The sequence below is a fragment of the Ictidomys tridecemlineatus genome, chromosome 5 (genome assembly GCF_052094955.1).
Source record: "Ictidomys tridecemlineatus isolate mIctTri1 chromosome 5, mIctTri1.hap1, whole genome shotgun sequence".
Taxonomy (NCBI): domain Eukaryota; kingdom Metazoa; phylum Chordata; class Mammalia; order Rodentia; family Sciuridae; genus Ictidomys; species Ictidomys tridecemlineatus.
The window spans coordinates 84,491,980-84,518,803 of NC_135481.1; the positions used below are offsets into that span (position 1 = coordinate 84,491,980).

General features: G+C 35.3%; 1 protein-coding gene across 7 annotated transcripts in view; it reads left to right on the plus strand.

The window, feature by feature from the left end:
- Positions 1-16,681, plus strand: part of Prkd1 (protein kinase D1) — a 304,195-nt gene extending 287,514 nt beyond the window's left edge. For 4 of the 7 annotated variants that reach the window (XM_078050270.1, XM_078050268.1, XM_078050269.1 and 1 more), the window contains 2 exons: positions 14,847-14,932; positions 15,690-16,681. In XM_078050270.1, the coding sequence (XP_077906396.1) occupies positions 14,847-14,932; positions 15,690-15,908 (305 nt within the window). In that variant the 3' untranslated portion in view covers positions 15,909-16,681. Of the gene's footprint in view, positions 1-4,715; positions 4,845-13,785; positions 13,828-14,846; positions 14,934-15,689 lie in introns of those variants that run through there. The other 3 variants (XR_013439051.1, XR_013439049.1, XR_013439050.1) reach the window with 3 other exon arrangements.
- Positions 16,682-26,824: the final 10,143 nt, after the last annotated feature.

A 26,824-nucleotide genomic window follows, 5' to 3' on the forward strand; every position in this document is an offset into this window, starting at 1 on the left:
AAATGTGGAAGTCTTTGTAGCATGAATAGATGTTTCAGTATTTAAAAAAAAAAACTGCCTTGACATGCATTTTTTTTCTGTTAGTGTAGACATGGATTTGATGTAATAGCTATGTATTATGGTGCTTGACCTTCACACAAGAAGAGAATTTGATAAGTAATTTGCTTTAGTCTGTGTATTACAGAGAAACCAGAAAGGTTTAGTGACTTAACTAAGGTCACACAATGATCATGAAATTAAGGGGTTCGCCTTGAAATAAAAATTCATCTCCCTTCTTTACACTATGCATTGTTACCCCAAAGGGTTCTTATTTCTGGATTGGTATTTAGGAACCTATGAAGTTTTATACTCATTATGTATTCTTGCTATGATAATATAATGAATATCAGCATCATGGAAAGATACTTACTAATAATCTGTTAGTGAATTAATCAGGACAGAAACCTATCTCAACAAATAAGATAATTTATTGACTCACACAATTGAGAAATCCAAGAGGTAAACCTGAAGATTCAGCTGGATTCTGCAGTTCAAGTGTTAGGTTTCTCCACCTCACAGCTCTCTGTTTTAAGAGGGCTTCTTTCTCAGGCAGACTCTTCATATGCTGCCAATTCATTCCCAGCAGCTCAGGCTTACCTGCTACTTATTGTTGCTCATGATCTCAGAATGGGAGAGCAATCATCTCCCTGTAGCCACAAATTCTCTGAAAGAGGCCCGCCCCTTGACTATGCTTGAATCCCATAGTATCTAGGGGACAATCACACAGTCACCCCAGGAGCCTGGCTCTGATTGGCCCTATGGATGATCATGAGTCCCTCCAGTTAGGAGAAAGGAAGTTCCTACAGGGAAAAGATGCTAGGATAAAAATAAATGCAAAAGCATTAATAGGTGTCCATTTTAAAAACAGATTTTTTTTGCACATATAAATCAAAATATGATTTGAAAAATGAGAGAAAATCTTAAAGCTTAGCAAATATTACAAGTAAAAGCGAGAGGGTAAAATTAATTTAAAAATTAAGGAAAATATTAAAATATTAGTAATTAAAATTTTATAGCATTTGCCTTATAAAAAAGCACTAAACACATTTTGTATATAAACTCACTTAGCCATCCTAAACTTTTAATAAATACTATTATTGTTTCCATTTTGAAGATAAGGAAATGTAAACATAGAGGGGTAAGTAGCTTGTCTGAGTGGGGCCAGTTTGCAAATCCTGTCAGCTGGTTCCAAAGTAAATGCTTTTATCTACAACATTTACAGACTCTTGATTATCCTTCTAATGTGGTTAGCCATTCTGTTACATTAATTTTTAAAATGATTTCACCAGCTTAGAGCTAGAGAAGCAATGCAATTTGTCATAATCTCTAAAAATCCTGGGAAATGGGATCATGTTCTGGTAAACAACCTGAATATAGTGATATTAATTACTACCTCCTTGGACTATATTACATATTAAATGAGATTGCACTTGGACATTCTTACCATAGTGATTAGCAGAACACATTAGCTTTAAATACCTTGATTACTTTTTAATTCCCAGTCACTTTACAAATTCCATTCTTCTTTTATCTATCACTCTAGTATGTTTATATTTACTTTTTTATGTATGTACAAACACAAATGTAACTATAATTATTTATAAAGATATAACTACCTTTATATGTACTTAACTATAGTTGATATAATAAAATAATAGTATGGAATTACATGTAACTAAGTGCATATAGCCATCATATTCAATTATACATAATAGCTATGTAATATATGTATGTATTTATATGCACAAACACATATACAAAACACTGCAGCATAAATCATATGATTACAGACACTTACACAAGTGGAGACTCTAGCCCATCAAGGGACAGTGTTTGTGATTATATCAGTGTGTCCTAAGGCAGTCTTGTGTGTTCTGCTGCATTTCATTTCATCATTGCTACTATCTGAATGACCATTTTTCATCATCTGATATATCCATCACTGCCTGGTCAGAAATTAGAAATGGCCTCACTATCACCTCCTGCTTTATCTCATTCCAGGTGAGGATTAGCACTTGGCACAGCCATCTTACTAACTTTCTTAGTTCCTTGGTAGGACATGTGTACTCATTTAAAAATATTCGCTTGATTTGGCAAATTCACTTATAATACAGAAAGAGCAACCCATTGTCAGTTTTTTTGTTTTGTTTTGTTTTGTTTTACTTAACCAGGTAAAACTGAAGAATTGCAACTTACTTGATCATTCACCAGTATGCCCCTCCTTTCATTTGCATTATTTAAAACTCCTAAAGAACAAGAGACAAACCAGGGTATCCTCCATGTATCTCACAGGTGGTACATTTTAAGAGTGATATTGACTTTAAAAACCCCAGAAAATTGCAAACAAGAGTGTCTATCACTTAAGACGTGATACTAGGGGGGAAGAGCTTAAAATGGGAAATAGGGGGGGGGGTAAAACTAACAAATAGTTGAAATAGAAATATTTGTAAAGCAAGGGATTCCTAATAATTTTGTTAAAGAACCACTTTGATTATGGCTCATTTTAAACCTATCATGGCCTGCTCTGGATCTATAGTGGGCGATTTTAACTTTGGCATACCAACAGGTAATTAGAGAAGCTATTTTAAAATGTAGGCTCCCTGGTTCCACACTTGTAAACTGCTGGAGAAACAGTATAAAATTCCTCTCATTCCTAACATCTCTTTACATCCACATCATCTTTTTGATCAGAGAAAGAAAACCAGGACATGTTCTTGGTTCAAAATTTTAGATAATATTTCAAAATTTTTGATATATTCAGATATATTTCAATTTTAGATATATTTCAAAATAGTAAGATTACAAAAGATAGCACAGGCATCTTTTGTCAAAAAGAAAGAAGACAAATATATAAATCCAGCTCAACTAAAAGTTATATAATACAGAAGCAACTAAGATGTGTGTTATGATTTTGAACTATTAAAGAAATGTAGGAAAAGAGAATCCTTATAACACTTAAAGTCTCATTGAGTTGACATAGTTGTGGATTTGAGGTTCTAGGTAATAGCTATAGGGGAGGGTTTTTACCTAGAGTTCATACATTTATAATAATTATATATAAATTATTTCACATAATTCTTATTAATTTTAGATAACATTTAAACTAAACACGTCTGACTTAATTATAATTATGCAAAAGATTATAAATAATGGAATCCTATAACACTAGGAATAAGGAGGACAAAAAAAAAAGTGGTGAAGAGAATTTTAAGAGCCCAAACTTCCAGGGTTCATGTGAGATACTGCATGGATTAGTTATATAAATTTACATGTGTCCTTTAATATTCAATTTAGTTAAAAGTTAAGAATTTGAAATAAGTATTATGTATTATCAATATTTACTATATCTTTTTAGCTGGTTATATCTCTCATATTGTGTGTTAGGACCTGATCTAAATTACAAAGGTTGCCTGCCAGTACAATAATTTAATGTGTTTAAATTGATTGGGAGGATGAAGAGGACAATAAGGTAGAGAAAACTAAATTGAAAAGATTCATTATCTTTAATGGAAGGAAATCACATTTTTAAAAAGTGATTCTTCTTTAACTATCTGTAGTAAAGGACCAGTTAGTTTTTACTTTAATCTCTAAACATATGGGCCAGTACTTTGTAAAATTTTTTTTTAATGTGAGAGCACTGTAAAATGGATACAAAGTTTTCAGAGACTTAGTTTCACTCTCTGTACTTATAACAGACCAATAACAAACAATTCACAGAATGGCACTGATCCGTTCTGATTGTTCACACTTGAGTAGCACTGGTTTAAAGTTAGTGAATCAAGCATAAAAGATACTGCATTATTCAGAGGCATTCAGGTAATTAGAAGAAAAATTTAAAATAGGTACTCTCTAAATAGTGGGTCAAAAGTGAAAAGAGAGGTTTTTATTTTTTCTCTTTGAAATCTTCTTACTGAAGAGTTCAGTAATAATCATATTTCTTATGTGATTATTCTCTATGTATGGCAATTATACATAGAGAATAATCACATAAGCTTTCCCCAGATGCTTAGGATAACTTTTGTAAAAACTAATACAAATAAATAAAGGGCATGAAGTTAAAGAAGGATCCAGGAATAATGGATTTTGCATAGTTATAATTCTTCCATGCCTGGTGTAAAAATTGAACAAAATTTTAAATAAATATAAATATTATGTAAAAATGTCATTCGCTGAAAAGCTTTAAGATTCCATTTTCTTTTCAATAACACCAGTCACTACAGTGTGACTGAGCAGATGAAGATGTTATCTTAAGTCTCTAAACCTATCATGTCCTCACAAAGAAGAATTTTCAATATGAAAACCAAATGAATTCTCTTTTTCTGCATTCCTTCATTGCTCAGATTAACAGCACATTTCTTATGTGATTATTCTCTGTGTATGACAATTGTACAGCTTTTGTTTTCCTTGGAGTTTCTTCTCTGAGGAAGAGAAGTGACATGGTGAACTAAATGATGCAGACTGTGTAGTTAGTGAAGTGACACATAATTTGCTTCAGTGCAAGTTGTTTCATTAAGAGACTGTTGACAGACTTGCAATAATGGAGGGGAAAGCACTTGCTAGAGTTAACAATACATTTCCATCATGATGTGTTCATTTAGAGGAGTAGAGTAGATTTGAGGAAGGTTAGTAGTGGGCTATGGAGATCAACAGAGAAATTACTACTTTTTCTCTTTCAGAGTTTTGATATTTCTTTATATGCCATTAAGGAAGCAAGCAGGCAGTAATCAACACAGAGGCAGCCTCGGAAATTGTCTCACGATGAGCCCCGACCCCTGCAGGCAGAAGGTCATTTTCTGTGTTCACAGGTGAAGTTTGAAGAAGCACCTATTCCCCAGTCACCTGCTGTGTTGTTACTGCTCAGTTTCAGAGTCACATGGCTAGTTGATATTCTCAAGAATTAAGATCAGACAGGAAGCCTCAGCATACCATATATAAAAAGGCAAAAAAAAAAAAAAGAAAGGAAATGCACTTTCATTAATCCAAAAGCTTGTTTTTAGTGCAAAATTAATTATCCAATTGTGATGGTGTGCCCATTATGTAGGTTCCCTCCACTTGTGTGCTCTGACTGCTTCAATGGTAGTATTTATACCTCTTCTTTTCCCTGATAAGCACAACTATAATTTATTCTTCTAGTTTATCTCAGTCATCAGCTGTACAGTATAGAATATAGGATATCTCAAGACATACAATGACCACTATATTAACAACTGAATTTATCAAAGCATCTAAATTTTATTTTAAAAGCATTTGTTTTTTGCCATTCCACTTGATACATTCAGATAAAATTGGTCACAAGTGTGTTTTTCCCCCAGAAATTGGAGATTGAAAAATACAGCCAGTACAAACACAAAGAAAAGCTAAATAAAAGCCTAGCACCATTACCACATGGTATGTTTTCAAAATCTAACAGTGTTCCAGAATGCTAAATACTTAAGTTGGAAGTAGCACTTTGCCATGAAAAGGAACCAGCTGTAGGTCTCTCTTTCACTCCATATTGTTCAAAACAAAAAATAACCCCATTGAAAATAAGCCTCGGGTAGATGAGACCCAGAAATCCAATGGATTGAGAAACAAAAGAAAGACAATTGTCATTTTAATAATTAAACTGTGTTTGTAACAGTTTATGAGGCTTGCAGATCCAGCAAGCCTGCTGAATATTAATGAATAGATTGATTTGTCAACATATTAACACCACTGTCAGACATAACAGCACGCAGGAGAGGCGTGGGGACTAGCCAGTGAACTACTTAAAAATGCTGACTGGGTGCCAGGAAATTTAATCACAATTGATAAAGTAAAGTGAATGATGTGGGTCAGAGCCTCCATGGGGTTTAACATTTTAAACAATCTCAACTTAAAATTCTGGAATCAATTGTGTTCAATGATTTTTTTTTTGTCATATTCTTTCATAAGAGCTTTAAAGTTGTGAGCCAAAGGCATGTGATGATTTGAAAAATATGTACCCGTAGATTGAATTGTGTGTGTGTGTGTGTGTGTGTGTGTGTGGTGTGAATATTTTATAATCTAGTGAGGTAATATCTGAAACTATTGCCCACTAGGAAAGGAATCATCTATTTTGATAACAAGTAAAATATAATTAATGGCAATGTTTCTAATAAGTGACTATTTGTAGAGAGTAACTGCTCATAAGTTTTAGCAAGAACATTGCCATTGTAAGTGTTCAAAAGTTGACTTTTTATCCCCCCCCCATTGAAATACTTTCTTATATATTTCAATTATAAGTTTAAAATTTCACTTCTGGATATAAATCACAGTTGTGTTGAAATATGACATCTGAATATATGGGGAGATAGCTGACTAGAGGATCAGAAGAGATTAAATATTTGGTGAGTTTGCTTCCTTCCACAAAAACAAAGCAGAATAATATTTCAAAATACAGGATGTTAAAAATCTTATCTAACCCTTATATTGCTCCTCAGTACCAATCTACTGAGCAGAATATTCTTAAATTGCTCCAGTGATGGAAAATACACAATTTTATGAGGATACAAATTTTTTCTTAACTCAACCCTAATACAATAAGCAAAAATATCTCTAGTGTTTATGCCCACTGGCAGAACAAACCCAGTCCCTTTCCAAGGAAAGGTTCATCTCAGATGTTTGAAAGCAGCCCTCACATTTCCCCAGGCTCCTCTTCTCCTAGGCACTCCGTTTTCCATCAAACTCTCTGTTTACTCTGATCCAAACACAATTCTCTTTGACTCTGTTCTTTTTAAATCAAACCTCAGAAAGTGTCTGACTTGGGGTTCAACAAATCTAATGAAGAGTGATGCGAAGATACCACTTACCTCATTATAATGAATATTTCTTTCAGCATGGCATAAAATAAAGTTTGATTTGGGGGCAAATAGTAGACATATCAAATCCACTGAGAATTTAAAAACCTGAATTTCTTTTTATACATGTTGTTGATAAGACAGATTTTCCAGTTCTGTATTTAGATCTTGGGGCAGGGGGGAATTGAGAATACTTAGTTCCATTTGTCCCTGTTAAATGTTATCAGGATGGCCCATTGCTCCAGCCTGTATATATTTGGAGAATTGTGTGATCCAACTTAATCTTCCTGTCAGTGTCTTCTGAGTCAAAGTTAGACTGAAGCCCTCCTGTGTCTTCATTCCAGAATATTGAACAAAATGGGACTGAGAACAGATACCTTTCTCTGTGCTTAAGTACTTTTCTCTGTATTTAGATCTGTCTGTTCAAGGGCTCATTGGACAGCATCACAGTAGTTATGAACCTCCTCCAATGTTCACATATTCCATCACTACTCAAAATCTGGTCTACAGACCAGTAATATAGGCAACCTGGGCACCATTAAAGATAGACTCTCAGAGCCAGGTGGTATTGCACACCTGTTATCCCAGTGACTGGGGAGGCTAAAACAGGAGGCTGGCAAGTTTGAGACCAACCTCAGGAACTTAGCAAGGCATTCAGCAACTTAGTGAGACCCTGTCTCAAAAAAAAAAAAAAAAAAAAGGGTTGGGAATGTGGCTCAGTGGTTAAGGGATCCTGAATTCAATTCCTAGTACCTCCCCCCACCAAAAAAAAAAGATGGACTCTTAGGCTCCTTCCCAGATCTACCCAATCAGAATCTTAATTTAAGATTTCCAAACTATTATTCATGTTTGTTAAAATCTGAGATATTACTTAGCATAGTTATACTAGACTCTAGCTGCACGTATTAGAAACCCCTGAGACTCCTACAATGACCAATACCTGGAGGCCTTTCCCCTAAAGATTTTCACTTGGTTTATTAGTATTTAAAAATGAAACTCTCCAAAGGATTTTCAAGTGTAATGACAATGTAAAAAATAAAAAGAAATATCTACCTAAACTTATCAGAATAACATATTTTTATTTCTGCCCTAAATGGTGAATCGGTTGGACATCAGTTTGACTTGTGTATGCTTGTGTTGAAACAATTCATGATGTCCAAGATTGTGTTGCCAGTCCTCAGGAAGAAATGAAATTGAATGTGAAGCAAAAGAGTAACCATTGATAGAATGACTTTCTACAGAGGAAAGAACTGAAAAAGGAAAGACACCAGCTCAAATCTCTAAAGGTCTTGCACTTCATTGGATTCCGGTAATTGACTCAGGAACGAGTGAGATGATGGTTTCCAGTGGCCTTGCTTGCTGCTGGCAGCCTCTGGTTTCAGCCCCTGAGAGGAGCGTCCCAGTTAGTGTTGCTGGGCAACGGCATGCTGGGTTGAGAGCTGGAATGTGAAGGGTTGCAAAACGATTTTTAAAATAAACACACAACTTACCATCAGCATGAAGCAAACCAAAGGGAGAGAAGTACTGAGCATTGCCTTGCAGCAGACAGTGAGCCTGAAGTGAATGGGAATAAAGAAAACACTGGCTCAAAGGCAAGGAGCCTAGCAGTTACTTGGGGTTGGCTACATCAAAAGAATGATAGTTTTGATATGGTATCTGATTTGAAGTTATGGACCTGAATAATTTGGGGGCGGAGAGAAGACAGAATGGATGAAAACAAAAACAACAAAAGAAACCAGTCCTGTGGTGTGATAAGCAATCTCCTTTCTGTAAAATAACATAATCTATATTGCAATATTCTCAGCATCATTCTGATTTTCTGATAATCCAATCTATGGTATCTGACATTTTGTCGAGTTGTGATCTCCTACCATCCAGGAATATTTATAACCAAAATGTACAATCCATATGCACACAATATGGGTATTAAAACTTAGAGCTGAGAAAAAAATGACATTTAAATTTCTAATTACTATATTAAAGCTACCAAATGCTAGTAAGCATTTCTCTCGTGCTTTAAAATCTAGATGCATTTTATTTTAAAGATTTATGAAATACCTGTGCAAATACCCAATCTCTGTGACCCCAAAGGAGCTAAAATCAAGTGTAGAGACACAGGCATGAAAAAATAAAAGTAGAAGTAAAATGTGACTGACAGGTGTGACCTAAGGGACCCACTAAGTATTCAGTGTCCACTTTCTTTTTGAAGGGTTTTCTCCAAGCTTTGGATACCCTCTAGTTAAGTCACGGCAAGGGCACATGCAAAGGTATATGAATACACACACACAAACAACCTGTTGTGTCCTCACACTTGAAATGGAGAATAACTACGATATAGTTTGCATAATTTCAAAGATTATCCTATTTTGATATGAGAAGAATGGAATGGAATCTATACAATTATACTCCAATGGAACATTACTTTTTATATGAAAACATAAAGCCCACAGCACCTGCATATACTATTTAATTGCTTGTTCTCGAATCCTTATGCAACTAGAAAATAGGGTTACACAGAAGTTCAGCTCCCCTAATGTTTACTTTAAGGCCCATTTAACTCAGAGACAATGTTTGATAAAATGTTCTCTTTACTTGCCTGACATTTTAGTCTCTCATCGGATGGAGTAAGGAGGGAAAATGCTGTGTAGGAAGGAGGGAGGGAAGTAACAGCCAAGGGTTCATTGCAACAAAAAAAGAAAGAAAAAAGCAAATTTTCTTATTTTCTTAATTTATAAGAAATAGTATGAATCCCTGGCTAGAGGTATTTTAGAAGCACAAAGTCAAAAGTGGTCAGAGTAATATTAGGAAGACTGACTTCCAGAATAAATAGGCATATACGATCAGAAAATAATCAACCCACTCTTTGAAAAAAGGTGCTGTGTTTACTGCAAAGAGAAGGAAGATCCAGCCATTGCCTATTTCACTCCTGTTTTCTTCAGGGGTAGGCCCTTCACCTGAGATGATAAGGAGACATAACCCCCAGAGTTTAGAGAATTTTCACTTCCTGCATTGCTTTGGCTCTAAGACCAAACCCAGCTGTTCAAAATGGCATCTGCTTACTGACTCAAAGGACAAATACCAGCATTTTGTCACAGTATACCTCACCTTATGAATCCAGGTTTGGGGATAGTCTTTTTGCTATTTTTATGGAAGGAGGTATTAGAGACCCATAATTTCTGAGGCTTTCTCTGCTTCACAAGTATCTCTTTCTGATGGGCTCCAAATTTTTCATGAGCTCTAAGTCCTTGGGGAGTTCCAAGTGACCTGAAGTTTCTGTATTCTTCCTCTCCCGTTTTGGGACCAGCGTCCTGTCCTACTGCTCTGCCAGCAGGCCACCTTTCTGATATACCATTCTGCTCCCTTTTTCTTTCCATCTTGTTTTCCATAGCCAGACCATGTTGCCTTTCTCCTTTGTTCTATTTTTGAGAAGATTTCACAGAAGAGCTCAGAGTTTTCTGTCTTTTTTATTTTTCTTTCTCCTCTCCTTCACAGTTCCAAAACTAATATCTTCTAGGTCAGAAATCTGAATTTTGATTTTAATTTTGGAATTGCAGTTAAGATTCTATTTGGACTTCTTTTTTATTTTATTTACTTTTTATTTTTCACCCCCTGATTGTCAGCTTTCTCCTGGGACTGCTGTGGCTGGTCCAGTTTTGCCAGTTTTACTGCTTCTTTACTACTGGCTTGCCTTGGAAACGTTATTCTACATGGGACAGTCTCTTCTGGGAGCTAATACCTAGGGATCACTTAGTATGAGCCATAAGGTAGATGAAAACTGAATATTAGAGAAGCTAACAGATGTGCTTTTAGAGCCACTGTAATTTTTAATAAGCCATAGATAAAGTGAGAAAGATACTAATATAATTAACACGGACTACATTTGTCTGAAATTTTTAAGGGGAAAAAGAATGGATCCTGAAATCAATCAATAAGAAGCTTAGTATTTATTCCTGACAATATCCTACAGTGATTAATTGAATTAATAATTTGCAAACATTTAGATAATAAATCCTTGTCCTTAGAAGGAAACAACCAAATGTCAGTATTAATCAATATTAGTTTGCTGAGAATATATTATTCTAGAATACCTGAACTTTCTTTTTAAGTAGAATTGCCAGATTGGTGAAATAAGTAATATTAAGGACTGGTGTGTCTTAACTATAATAAAACATTCGAAAAAAAAATTTCATACAGTAGCCTTTGGAGAATATCATAAAATATGGACTGGGTGGGAACTCTCCTAGGAGGAAACGTTGCTTGTTTATAAGCCTTGCTCAAAGAATAATTAATGGGCCTGGCAGTTGGGAGTGTGATCTCTCCTACAGTCAAAAAGCTCTATGTTTACATCTTATCCTGGGGAAAAAAAAAAGGTTCTACTACATTGATTAATACATAACAGATGGGTTTATTCAGTGTGGACATGGCAGAGGCTAGGAGGATGAGCACTCTATAATGAGGGGATCATGTCACATTCAAAATAGTCTTTGAGTGCTCAAGTGTAGACTGTAGTCACAAAGATACACAGACACACACCCACACAAACAAATCTCTGCATTCCAATCCATAATAGTGTGGTGAAAACATAAGAAGAATTTAATGTTCATGATTAGAAAAAAATTTTAAATAGTTAATATTTCACATTATTATCAGTTAATAATAATGACCTAATGGTATAATATGACCGCAGTCTTACTTAGGATGTCAAAGCACAGGCTTTGAGGCCAAGTGCCCTTTCAACCTTAGCTCCATTGCCTAGGAGTTGTCTGATATTGATTGAGTTACATGGAATTTGGAAGTTTTTTCTTTCCTATAAAGTGGAGATTAAAATAATATCTATTTTCATAGGGTTGTTATGAGGACTACATAAGCATATGAATGTAAAAATTTTTAAAGAATAAAAAACCTCAATCCTAAGATATATGAATAATATCTGTGTGTATGAATCAAATTGGCAGTTAATAGTGAAGACAATTCTGGTCAATAATGATCTATGAATTTTAGCAGGGACTTTGAAAAATAAAGCTAGTGAATATTAAAATAAGGTTCTACAGGAAGACTGAGGGGTCTAAAAGGAAATTAAAGGAACTATCATATGTAAGGGGAAAGGGAATCCCTGTCAGATTTGAAGCGCTGTCACATAGAGTCAAGCTTTTCATTGCATCTAGAACATAAACAGGACCAAGGAGGATAAGTTATGCAATAAAAAACATTCTTTTTCTTTGAGTAGGATACTTAAAGGTCCGAGATTTAAGGTGGCATATTTTGTCCTATAATCATGGTGTGAGGAGCGTAAGTGTGCGTCCTTTATAAATAAATCGGGAACTTTTCAAGGCTAGGATTTTATTATTTATCATTAACTGTGTGTGTGTGTGTGTTGTGTGTGTGTGTGTACACTAGGGATCAAATTCAGGGCAGGTGCTGTACCACTGAACTACATCATGCCCAGCTCTATCATTAACTTTATATTTCCCAGTTACCAACAGCAATTAGTAGGTATGATTTGGTGAATGAAGAAATTAGAAATGAGTGATTAATAATAATAATTAATTTGTTATTAATTTAATTAATAACAAATATGTGAAGAAGTCTTACAACATGTTTATGGTAGCAGCATAGACATGGCCAGTAAAGAGAACATTGTAAGAAAGATGTTCTTTAGGCTCTCTTTTTAAAAATGGGTACAGCCAAAGGCATTTTGGATGGTGCAGTTAACGCTGAATTGAATGAGACTCAATTGATGAAAAGGGTGTTTTGAGAGTTCCAGAAACTGCGAGTAGAATGAAACTCTCAAATACCAGTGATGGACCTGCTTTCTGAATAACACTAAGGTCCCAACATTGAACTACAGTTTTCCACATGTAATTAATTATTGCTATTTTCTGCTGCGAGGAGCCACAGATTTTATTTATATGCACACATTTCTGAATATACACCATGACCCCTCTAATTCTCTCCTTATGTCCTAACCTATCTTCTCTTGGAAGCACAAGCCTTTGCCTTGATGTGCTTATTCAGGCTTCAGGGTGTCTGTGGCTTGGTCAGACTGACGATTGTGTACCTCATTCAGAAGAATGATTTTTTTCCATCTTCCCATATTCCCTTCCCTTCAGACACTTCGTTTCTCCTCTGGCAGTATTTCCCTCCCCATTAGGCCATGTGGCTCACCGTTGGAGCCCATTTGGGCACAAACCAGACCTTTTGTCGAGTTACTGTACACCTACCTTCCTAATTATAGAATTCAAAGCAAAATGAGTGAATTAATACCATGTATTTATTCCCTGCAGTGTCCAGGGAAGCGTACAGCCTTAGCATGCTATAGTGGCACATAAGCTCTCCCTTCACCCTTCATCCCCCATTTTTGCTGTGTGACTCCGCAGCAGCAAGAATGGAAGGTGCACTTTACTCACCAGTGAGTAAATCATGTGAATGGATGTTTTAAAGTACATGCCCAATACACAGTTCACTGAGAGAACTCTACTTTCAAAAGCATTCTGAGAACACATGCTTGGAATTTGAAATTGTACTAAGTACTATGTTTCTTCAGGTATCCAAGCTGAGGCAGGACTACATAGGCATAGATGACATTTAAGTGTGTGCTGTTGCATTAAATTTCTCCAATTAAGGACTCTTTAGTGTTTGATTTACAGCCTTTCAGTGCCAGCAAATACTTGGACAATTAGCACCAGTAAAACCCAAAGACATATTACCAAAAGACTGTAGAGATCACTTCTCTTTACTTGATAACAAGGAGGATTCTGATTGAATGAAGCGGTCTTTGTTCCTCTGGACTCAGGCAGCAGGCTGTATTTTCATGTCTATATAGGTTGTTGTAGGCCAGACAGTGGCATCAAAGCTGTCTGGTTCATTACATGAGGCTGGGAAAGTTTGGGGGTTGATTCTCATTTTTTTTTTTTTATCAGCTACCTATTTAAGATTTTTTTTTTTTTAGAAAAATTCATCTTTCAGACCTAATGCCCAGAATAGATTAAAGGTGAGAATTCACTCTCTAAAATATAAATGCTTTCACTATTTTGGCATATTTTGCTTAATTCTTTGGGGGAAAAAATGATAAAAAGAAAGAAAGACATGTAGAAATTATTATAAAGTGAGTGGGAAGTGTAAGGTAATGACTTAATAATGAACAGTTAATGATATAGGCTGAAAATAAAATTTCCAGAAAAGGTGAGAACTCTGTCCCATGATACTATGGGCAACTAGGATACTTTGTAGACATGATAACTGACAAGAAGAATCCTTTTTTTCCCTAAATTTCACAAATCAGAGCCCCAACTAGAGGCATAGTCCTATATTGGATGGACTATAATTTTGACCCCTCAGTGAATAATTCTTATTAGGTTTCTTTTCATCTTCCCTCAGGCAATTAATAAAAATGATATAATTCCAATTTATTGGAATATTTTATATTTTTTAAAGCAAAAGCAAGGTGAAAGAGACAAAAGTGGTTTTCTCTTGGACCATTAATTTAGGCTCCACATTCATCCTCAGAGGTGACCCAAATTATGCTAGATTTTCCCATTTACATAAGATTTCCAGATGTCTGTAACTTACCTCAAGACCATAAAGCCCAGTATGTGCTTTCAAATATTAAATATATTTTGTAACAAAATTAGTAAATGCTTTCTCTTGAATATTTTAGTTTTATCCTTACAGTGATGCAAGTCATACTTAAATTATGTCTATTTAAACAAAATCCCTACAGTAGAATAAAGTATAAAAGAGTAGTAGACCCATTGAAATTCACATCATATTCAAAATAGACTCTGATACTTCTTCCTCCACAATTATTTCCAACTTCATATTTTTAGTATCCAAAACAAAACGAAGGGCAAGGTTTTAGAATTCTTGAGAGGATTTTTTTTTTCAGATTCTAGTGCATATTATCACTCTGCTGCATTTAACTTTGTAAAAATAACAGTTGCAAAATATACTATAAATGAATTATACATTTGTTCCGTTTCTGTTTTTACTAATAATTACATTTTTTTTCAGCCATTGATCTTATCAATAATTTGCTGCAAGTAAAAATGAGAAAGCGCTATAGTGTGGATAAGACCTTGAGTCACCCATGGCTACAGGTAAAAATCAATCACCATTTTTTCTCAGTTGAGATTCCAAGTATTTATAGGATTTTGATATTAAAAGTAGAAGTATTTTGTCATATCAATTTCCTTGCCAAAATACATGCAATTTCTTAGTTTTAATAACAATTTAATATTTCTGAAACTTTTGTCTTTCAACCAAGAAAATTTTGGTGAGGGAAACGCATACATACTCACATGCACACACACACAAAAAAAAAGTGAGAAGGATCATAACAGAACTCAGAGGACCAGATTTCAAAAGCATCTGTATGTGTAATCCTGATAAATGTCCAAATAGATACCCATCTGGTCATGCACTGTGTCATTTGGAAGCTGTATTTTTAAATCCGAGGATATTATGCATGAATAGAAATACACGACAAATATGAAGTGTATGGACATGCTTGCAGTCTCTCAAATATTTATTTTCACATTGAACCCAAAGTTTAGAAAAACGATTCTCTGAAATACTAAAGGATTATTTTTAGACATTAAATTTCAAAGGAACACCAACATTCCTAACTGCTTGACTAGGAGCATTAATTTGTATTTTCAAAGGTTAAGCAAATAGGATGGCCTTGGTGCTGATGCTGTCACTTGAGGAGGATGCACGATGAATGATGAATGATAACAGTACCATTATAGTGGGAAAAGGGGGACAACTCATAGATGGTGGGAACTGACAACATATGAAACAGCATGTTGAGTTGTATTGATCTCTAGGGTAATATTTTGAAATTTTTTTCTTCAGGACTATCAGACCTGGTTAGATTTACGAGAGTTGGAATGCAAAATTGGGGAACGCTATATCACCCACGAAAGCGATGACTCCAGGTGGGAGCAGTATGCAGGCGAGCAGGGGCTGCAGTACCCTGCACACCTGATCAACCCAAGTGCTAGCCACAGTGACAGTCCTGAGACGGAAGAAAGAGAGATGAAAGCCCTCAGTGAGCGTGTCAGCATCCTCTGAGTTTCATCCCCTATAATCTGTCAAAACACTGTGGAATTAATAAATACATACGGTCAGGTTTAACATTTGCCTTGCAGAACTGCCATTATTTTCTGTCAGATGAGAACAAAGCTGTTAAACTGTTAGCACTGTTGATGTATCTGAGTTGCCAAGACAAATCAACAGAAGCATTTGTATTTTGTGTGACCAACTGTGTTGTATTAACAAAAGTTCCCTGAAACACTAAACTTGTTATTGTGAATGATTCATGTTATATTTAATGCATTAAACCTGTCTCCACTGTGCCTTTGCAAATCAGTGTTTTTCTTACTGGAGCCTCCTTTTGGTAAGAGAAAGAGCCTGTCCATGAAATAGTTCTGTTTGGTGTGTCCCATTGGTGTTATGATAGTAAAGCAAACTCTTGAAGAGTAGATTGTTACCAGTGTTCTATGAACAACTCAAATCTCACATGGAAAAAAAAAAAGACTGGGGAGAGGAGATATTATACCCAGAGACATAGATGCATGGAAAAGTTGTTACTGTGTGATTTCAAATCCTTATATTGCCTTGTGTGCCTCAGTATATTTAAACTCAAGTAAGTGCACCCAGGCATGTGGAGCCAACTGCTCTTAAGCCTAAATGCCTTAGAAATGTAAACTGTTATATATACAAGACAGATATGTTTCTCCCTTTCTTACACTACCCTGCTGTACTATGGAAAATCAGCAGCTAAGCAACCTTTTTGTCTTTTGTGTATTTTTCAATAATAACAAATAAATATTCTTGTCAAAATATGTATCCATCTGATTGAATTATTTTTATTAGTGGTCCATAGTAGTGTTGTCAGGCCAATTAGGTACAGAGATATCTTCTCAAAACGCAGGGGGGAAAAAAAAAGTCTCATAGTCTAGAAGTTAGCCTGATCTACTCTGAAGTATATGTTGCAAAGTACAGTTTTACCTTTCTGTCTCACATCGTCTTGCTTCCACAGGAGTAGAATAGAAGGTTTTCCCAGGGAAAAATGACCAAAGCCAAACAGGAGGTTGGAAGCACACACAGGAGTACTGCATTGTTAATTTCAGTGTAGTTTCTTGATTTAGTCAGTTTGGCCCAGAAATTTGTAAGGATGTGAGTTTCTTTTCATATAATCTAAGTAAGATGTTCTTCGGTGAACTACAAAAACATATAAAGATGGAAAAATAATCCCTAGGAGAAAGCTACTCAGATGAGGTTCTGCAACCTGGAGAAGAGAAAGTTGATATGGGACCTAACAATTGTAAGTGTATGGAGTAGATAATGTGGGTTGTTTTCCTTCCTAGGAGGATAGTGGTATGCTATGTAACAGTAAAAGAAGTTATTAACATTTGTAAGAATAATCATTGGGAGATACTTGAACATGTAAGATAGGTATGTTAAGACTGCAGACTGTACTGAGAGGGATGGAAGAGAATGGCTGATTTTTCCAATGGTTAGTCTCTGTTTGGTATTATTAATGAATTTTAAACAAATGGGTTTTAAGTTATAGAAGTTCCTCAATCTACTTTTTTTTTCTCTAGGGGTAAGCCATGGCAAATTCAGGAAGGGGGAAAAGGAGTGAAATTATATAAAGTCCTTCCCTCTTAGTATGTACATAGTATACATTAAGAACATCAGAATATAAATTATAATGTTGTGTATGCATGCACTCATGTCCAAGTGACAGCATAAAGAAGCAGAAAGATGTGTCATCAAAGGGACAAGAATAGAATATGTTAAGCTATAGGACAATGACTATTGCCAGCCTGGGAATATAAACAGTACCTTTCTTATAACAAGAGACTAAGTAAGCAAATTCAGGAAGGGGGGAAAAGGAGTGAAATCATATAAAGTCCTTTCCTCTTAGTATGTACATAGTATACATTAATAACATCAGAATATAAATTATAATGTTGTATATTAAATTTATGTGCCTCCATTTATTAGCTGCAATATACAATGTGATCAGTAAATTCTTGTTTGTTATAGGATCTTAAAAGGATTACAGACTAAGAAACTGGTAATGTGACCTGTATATTACAGAAGATCCTGGAGTCCTTGATTAGGAAAAGGAACTTAATCTAAGTTACTCTAAATTATGAAAATATACAATGATTCACACAGCAAAAGTTTATTGAAATTCTCTTCTACATAGTTCTTTGTTAGACTTAAGATTTTAAACTGTGAATTAGACTTTAAAGAGTGGTCCCCATTCAAAGAAGCTTGTTCAGCTAGAAACAAATAAAATTAATTACTGGTATTTTTAGAAAATTATATGTAAGGGTATAAAGCATCTTACAGAACAATTAATGAGAGGAAGGCAAACAGCAGGGTGATGTTTGAACAGGGCTTGAAACACTGGTAGCTATACACCAAGTTAAAAGTAGGATTTAAAAAAAAAAAAACAGGAAGAAAGACCTGAAGATCAAAAAATACTGTTATATGACAAAACTATTTCTTTATAGCAAGAGAATAAAGAAAAGAAAGAGGACTGGTGATGTACATCCAGAAGAGATGGGTGGAGGTCTGGGTCCAGAGGCCTTTGTATATTATTCTAGGGATTTTAAGTTTACCCGTGGTGAATCTCAGGAAGTCATTCAAACATTGTGAATTGAAGAGTGAGCCCCATCAACAAGTTCACTCTGCCAGAAGCATAGAGACTGGATGAAAGCCCAGGCACATACAGGGCAATGAGAGTCTGGCCTAAAGCAGCAACAAGTAGGAAAAGAAGTGAAGAGGTTTCTATAGGGAAGCAAGTTTGGAATATCCTTAAGGTAATTGGATATGAATCTGGAGTTTAGGGAAGATTTCTGAGGTTGAAAGTACAGACTTGAAAGTTAAACAGCTAATAATATTTTGAGAACATCTTCAATCCCTAGGGAGAACTGAACATAACAAGAAGAAAAGTGATCTTAGGGCACAAACCTGAGAAATAATAATATGAAATTATCAGTCATGTGAGGGAAATTGAACAGGTATTTCAGAGATAGAGTCAAGCAAAGTAATATCGTGAAAGTTAAATAACATCAAGGACGAAGTCGATAACATCAGAAAGTGCTATACAGAATGGTTTCCTGCAATATTCAGAGTAGCACATCAAGAGGATCTCTGTGTTGACACAATCTGTTCTGCAGTGTCATCAAACACAGGAAGGAAAGAAAGTGGTTTGTAATGTGCAGCAAGGCAGCAGTCTACTAAAAGTCATGCTCCATTCTTTGAGTGAGAATACCAGTGATGCTCCAAAGACTCCAACTTCAGTGAATCATTATTCACTGTAAATCCTAAATATCATGAATAAAGTTGGCCAAACTTCAAATCACTGGTGTATTAAACTCTTATATGACATGGTCAGGTCAGTAGTCTAATAAAAGAAAGAAAGGTCTCCTATCAATCTGAAAAAAAAAAAAAAAAGATAAATGACAGAAGCTCATTTTAGGAAGGACCTGTCATCTATTATCACCAAAAAAGGCAACATTCCTCAAGCAAAAACTTGTTTGGCTCACTCAAGAGGTCATGAAAATTGATGGTCTCTGTGTATCCTGAAACTTCAGAGCAAACCACTACTGTTCTTGCTTTTGGCCTCAGCAGGAGGGCAGAGCTGAAAAATATTTTGATCAGTGCTGCTTTTGTCGTATTTATTATACCTAAGGAATAAATGATCTTCGAGTTTTAGTGACAACCATGCTGATGGAGCAATGACCAGCCATCTTATTAAATGTGTGTAGTAATAAGTACATTAATAAAAATAAGATAGCTGTTGTTCCTTTCTTTCCTATGCTTTATTCAGTCAATATTAAGTTTAACTACCTCTATGAAGTAACCACATTCTGCATACTCTTTGCTTAGACCTGTCTTAAGGAACCAAATACTGGTGCATCTGAAGACACACCGGAGGCCACAGAGAAAGACCTGCTGCCTCTGTTGCCAAAAGAGAATGAGCTCTTTCACCTCTGACCCTTTCACATAGCCTGAAACATGGGTCTCTCCACCCCACCTGCTCTGGTGTTGACTCTTATTCATTTACCATATGTTTGCCCCATGTCTCTGTCTGGTTTGGGTTCCTCTGCTCCTCTTTTGTGCTGGATACATATTTTTAGTAACGTATTCATTCTTCTGTTTTTCTACTTGTTTGGGTTATTTTCTCAGTATTGCTGTAGGAATTGTAGTATAAATGTTGGCTTTTCACTATCCGTTTCAAGTTAATACTAACTTAATCCCAGTGAGACATACAAACTTTTCTCCATGGTCGCTCCATTCTCTCCACCCTCCTTTGTCATATCATTGACATACACAGTACAGCTTTTTATATAAGCCCAATAATACTGCTTTGTGATATTATTTTATACAATTATCTCTTAAATTAGTTAATAGAAGCAAGGAAAAAATACGTTTTCCTTTATATTCACCTGTCTCTTCCACTGCTCTTTATTGCCTTAGGTGAATTCAAGGTCTATCTGGTGTCACTTTTTTTCTACCTAAATGACTTCTTTTAGTGTTTCTTTAAGGTGAAGTTGCCAGCAACAAATTCTTTCAGTCTTTGAACATTTGGGAATGTTTTTATTTCACTTTCATGTTTGAAGGAAAGTTTGGCTGGATATAAAATTCTTGATTGACAGGTGTTTTTTTTTTTCTTTCAGTATTTTGAATATAAAATCCTAATCCAAGTTAGCCTCTTCTGTCTTGGATGAAAAATCCCCTTTAAGGGTACTCTTGTACATTGCTGGTGGGACTGCAAATTGGTGCGGCCAATTTGGAAAGCAGTTTGGAGATTCCTGGGAAAGCTGGGAATGGAACCACCATTTGACCCTGCTATTGCCCTTCTCGGACTATTCCCTGAAGACCTTAAAAGAGCATGCTACAGGGATGCTGCCATATCGATGTTCATAGCAGCACAATTCACAATAGCTAGACTTTGGAACCAACCCAGATGCCCTTCAATAGATGAATGGATAAAAAAAATGTGGCATCTATACACAATGGAGTACTATGCAGCAATAAAAAATGAGAAAATCATAGAATTTGCAGGGAAATGGATGGCACTAGAGCAGATTATGCTTAGTGAAGCTAGTCAATCCCTAAAAAACAAATACCAAATGTCTTCTTTGATTATAATGAGAGCAACTATGAACAGAGCAAGGAGGAAGAGCAGGAAGAAAAGACTAACATTAAACAGAGTCATGAGATGGGAGGGAAAGGAAGAGTAAAGGGAAATTGCATGGAAATGAAGGGAGACCCTCATTGCTATACAAAATTACATATAAGAGGTTGTGAGGGGAATGGGAAAATAAACAAGGAGAGTAATGAATTACAGTAGATGGGGTAGAGAGAGAAGATGGGAGGGGAGGGGAGGGAGGATAGTAGGGGATAGGAAAGGTAGCAGAATACAACAATTACTAATTGGGCATTATGTAAAATTGTGGATGTGTAACCGACGTGATTCTGCAATCTGCATTTGGGGTAAAATTGGGAGTTCATAACCCACTTCAATCTAATGTATGAAACATGATATGTCAAGAGCTTTGTAATGTTGTGAACAACCAATAAAATAAATAAATAAATAAATAAATTAAAAAATCCCCTTTAATAGTATTGTGGTTCCCTTGCATGTGATAAATTATTTTTTTCTCTCACTGCTTTCAGTATTTTCTTTGCCCTGGAACAGTTTGGCTATGATGTGTCTAGTTAAGAAGTTTCTGTGATTTGCTTACTTGAGTATATCGAGCTCCTTTGATGTATCGACACATATTTTCCATCCAATTTGGAAATTTTTTAGTACATTCTTTCTTTGAAAACCTTTTTCTGCCTCTTTATTTCTATCTTTTGTATCTGTGGCTTCCATCATATTTAAGTTGGTATGCTTTGGTTTTTACCAGAGATTTCTGGATCTGTTCAATTTTTTTCATTCTTTTGCTTTTTATTCTTAAGGTTAGGTAATACATATGAATCTATCTTCTGACTCCCTGATTTTTTTTTTTTTACTTTTGCCAGATCAAATTTGCCATTGAGTCCCTCTGGTGAGTTTTTAATGTTAAATCCTTTGGGGAGTGGTGATACTTAACTTTAAAAAATGATTTTGTTGTAATTTTTACTGCTATAATACTCTAATTCTTTAGATATGTATGCCCTGTGTTTTTTTGGACATATTTCTAATAGCTTCTTTGAGGTATTTTTCTGATAACCCTAACATTTGGGCTATCTGGCCAGTCTCCCATCCTATCCAAGACAATTTCCATGGACTGTCTCTTCTTCCTTGGATAAAGCATATTGTGCTATTTCTTTTCATGTGTTTTTGTTCAAGACTGAATATTTAAACTAATATATTATAGCTGTTCTGTATTGTGACCACCTCAAATAATTGATTGCTGTCTTTGTTTAGTAAACTTTCCAGGATCAATCTCTAGAAACTGTCTTATCTTAATATGCAGCTGCTGATGTTTCAGCTTAGAATTGTGTGGGTTTTTTGTTATTTTGAAAATTGTCCTCCTAAGGGGCTCTCTCTGGAACAGCATAACTTACTGGTCAAACAATGATAGTTCAGGCATTGTGTTTAAGCTTCCTATGCCAATCAAGTTGCCTGTCAATAGGCTTCCACCTATTGCTAATGGGTTGGTTGGGTTCAAGCAGTTAAAAAAAAAAACCCCAGTTGCTTTTATTTTCTGTGTGTGCAAGGCTTTACATTCAACCAGGGAAGAGTAGATGACTAGACTTTCTCCAGTGTCTTTGGAGTGTGTTTGCAGCATGCAGACTTGTATGTATATGTAGCCTTTCAGCCACCAGGAGTATATTCCATATTAAGTCCGATTATTCTATCAGTGTGTTCATTGCTCTAATCAGCACTGCAACCTCATGAGAGCTGTGTCATTTACTTTCCATGATTGTTTGCTACTGATATTGCTATTGTCAACCCCCTTCATCAGTGGGGGTGTCTCAGCATGCTCCTCCCTAATGGAAGTAACTTGCCATGGAGCAAAGGATAAAGGAGGAGGATAGCAAGCAAAAAGCCCACAGATTCCCATTGTTCTTACTGAGGTTTAGTAGTTTGCCTTGAATAAATGCTTGTGAGTTTATTATATGCCACTGGCCAGTTTCCAAAGTCTTAAAATTTTTAAAAGTTTTGGATAACTTTTCCAGTTGCATCATTGGTCTCTGGGAAAGAATTTGCTGAACTTCTCACACCACGATTCTGGAAGCCCCCAGAGATAATAATGCCAACCTCACTTTAAGAATATCCATAGAACATTAAAGAAAACTTACTTCATATGTTGTAAATAAAAGGAAACCTATGAAGGGAAACTACTAAGAAAATTTCAAATTTCCTTATTTCTTGAGTTTTCTTATTATGAGCTACTAAACCACCAGACAATTAGCTTAATTGACTTTGTGGGAATGAAATGTCCAATTTAAAAAATACATTTAATCAATTTCCTGTTTTTTGGAACCCTGAGTATCCGAATGACTCTCTGTCCCCAGGTAAATAAAAGCATTTCCTATTTCCATAGTGAGGTATGAGTGGAGGTATGTGTGTGGCCCAGAAACCTTCAAATACTTAGAGCTAATCTCAGCCAACAACAGTACACTGCTTGAAGAGAATCTGCCAAATTATTTTTCCATATACAAAAAAATTGGCTCCAGGGATAACCACCCTGCCACAATTTCCTCAGCATTTGGAGCTTGTTTTATTCCTTAGTCCCTCTGGTTTGAAACGTTTTCTTCTCATTCTAAACTTCTCTTTCAGGGTCAGAGAAATAACGAGGGTTTTTGTTTTTATTTTTGTTTTTTAATTTGAGTAACTCTTCTACCTGACTTTTCTCGTGACTCTTATATCCATCAAGACGGACTCTACCATCAGAGACTAATTATTCTTGATCTGCTTGGTATTACTGACAAATTACTCTTACTACAAATTACTACAGTAATTTCACCCTGCATCTTTGACAAAACACAATAAAATAAACATAAAAATCAATTCAGATCTTATTTATCCTTATAGCAGACATATTTTTTTCTCTTTTCACTTTCTACCAAATTTCTCACCATCTTTTCCTTTGATTTCTGTGTTGATGTACCATAGAACAAAATCTTCATTTTTTTAAAAATCATCAATGAATCTTCTCACAAGGTAATAAGTGGTCTCTAATTCAAAACGGACAATTTTCTCAGTGTAGAGTAGAAATTTAAAACCCAAATGAGGAAACAGACAAGCAAAGCTTGAATTCTGCGTGAACGGGAAAATATTGAAATCTCTCATGTCTTCCTGGGGGTGTTTAATAGATTAAATGGCATAATGCATATAAAACTCTTAGAGCATACTTTGCCCAGAGCATCAATAATGCCTTAAATAGGTGGCATTTGTTATTATTTAGTCATTCAACAAATATTTTGAAACACTTTATGTTTGCTAAGATACAATAGATGAAAAAAACAGAGGTAGTTACTGCCTGTATTCCATGTGACTTTTTCCTCCCGATGTCCTCCTGTCTCCATCTGTTTGGATGGGGTACCAAAAACGGCAGGAATTATGAGCTTGACAGGCATAGGTTCATCCCAAATCTTGTTGTGTTAACTTAAAAAAGAAAAAAAAAAAAACCTCCTTTAAAGTCTCTGAGTCTTAGTGTACTCAAGAGTAGAACAGCAATGATACATATTTTAGAGTGGAGATGGGATAACGAAATAGACAAGTATTAAAATTTCTTATCCAAATTATTGACATATGTTTCAGTTCAAGAAATATTAAATTACTCCTCGCCTCTATGTCTCCATGTATTTCTCAAGGTTTTCATATTTCAATACTTATTTTCTTATTTCAATATTATCTCATTCTGATATGATTTATCTCTATGAAATTAAGCACTGCCTTCACTAGCACCCTAAATCCATATTGTCTATCCCATGCTTTTTTACAATTCATTTCCACCTCTCCATGAACTTACGCAATATTTTTGTCTAGAGGCCCACCATGACTTTATTTATTTTTATTTATTTATTTTTTTATTTTTTTATTGTTGGTCGTTCAAAACATTACACAGTTCTTAATACATCATCTTTTCACAGTTTGATTCAAGTGGGTTATCACAATCTGTATACGGGGTAAAGTTGGGAGTTCATAACCCACCATGACTTTAAATTCAATATGTCTAAAGTCAGTCCTGTTATTGTAGGCCTCACATCAGTTATGCGGTAGAGTTTTAAGTGGAATCTTTTCCTTCCAGTTCTTCTGCTGCCAATGTACTCCACACTCTACTACCAGATTCACTTTCTCCAAATTGCTTTTATCACTGTACCCTCACTTCCTGAAATCTTCAAAGACTAGGCTCACAGTTATCTGCAATGTAGAATCAAATCTTTAAAGTAAAGCTATGGGGGGTCCAAAGATGAATACAGTACTGTGTGGGTCAGCTTTCTCTTTCTATAAAAATACCTTAGATAACCAGTTTAGAAGTAGCAAGGTTTATTTGGATCCTATTATTAGTTTCAGTCCCTCATCAGTTGGACCCATTGCTTTTAGACATGTGGCAAGGCAGAACATCGTGGTGGGGCCACACGACACAGCAAAACTGCTCACCTCATGGCTAGAAGCAAAAGGAGAGGAAAAAAAAACTAGGGTCCTTCAAGCTCCTTTAAGGGCACATCATCCATGACCTAAAGACCTCCCATTAGGACCCACCATTAAAGGTTCCACTACCTCCCATTAGTGCCATTGGTTGGGGATGTTTCAGATGTGGGCCTTTAGGGTACACTTATCCAAACCATAACAAGTATTATCAACACAAATTCCAGGTATCCTATGGTTTTCTAGACCATGGATAAAAATTTTAGGGCTTATTTCTTTGAAGTTCATTTCTCATTTATACAGTAAGATGAAAAGCTAGACAAGATGACTTCTTTTGTATCTTCTAATTCAATTTTATGAAAGTCAACAAAATGTCAGTGATGCATACTTTTGTCAACTCTCATTATTTCATAACTTTATATTAATAAATAATAATCATGCATACTTATGGGACACAATGTGATGCTCTTACATGGGATCACCATTCCATGCAATGGATCACTGCAACGTATTTCTCCAATCTAACTGAAGGTCTTCACTCTTTAACATCTTCACTTTCCCCATCTTTTTACTTGCCACCCCCAGCTGCTGGTAATGACCTTTCTACTCTCTATTTCTATGGAATCAACTGCTTTAGATTCCACATACAAGTGAGATAATCCATATTTGTCTTTCTGTGCCTGGCTTAATTCAACTATCCATTTTATTACAAACTACAGAATTTTTTTCCTTTTTAGGAAAATTAATATTACACAATAGTATTAGCATTTTGATAGTAATAATGGTATTACATATGAGTAAATACAATAGTACTCCTTTGTGTATGTATATCACATTTTCTTTATTCATTCATTCGTCAATGGACACTTAGTTTTCTTCTCTATCATGGCTGTTGTGAATAATCTGCAAATGAACATAGCAGTGCAATAGCTTTTGAATGTACCAATTTAATTTGGGGGGAATTTATACCCAGAAAAAATATTCTGGATTATCCACTGTACATTTTCGAATTCTCTGGGCCAAATGTTGTTCTGAAATAAGAGAAGCCACATCCTTCCATGAACCACCATTGTGTCATTGCTTGTGTCCAGGAATTTTTTAGAATAGATGGTTTATTTAAGTAAATACAGGCTGCCAGCTATTCTCTGCTGAAATGTGTGGCATATTTTGTAAATGCTTTTCTGTATCTTGAGTGAAATGGTAAAATAATGAAGTAAGACACTTTTCTGGAAGTGCAAGAGTCTTTATATTTTATGCTGTTCTTTGAATATACTTCTATTCAAAGAACAGCATAAAATATAAACTTCTTTTTGAAAGAAGAAATCAAACTTCTTTTTGAGATATTGAAACTGACTTCTTTTGAGACCTGAGG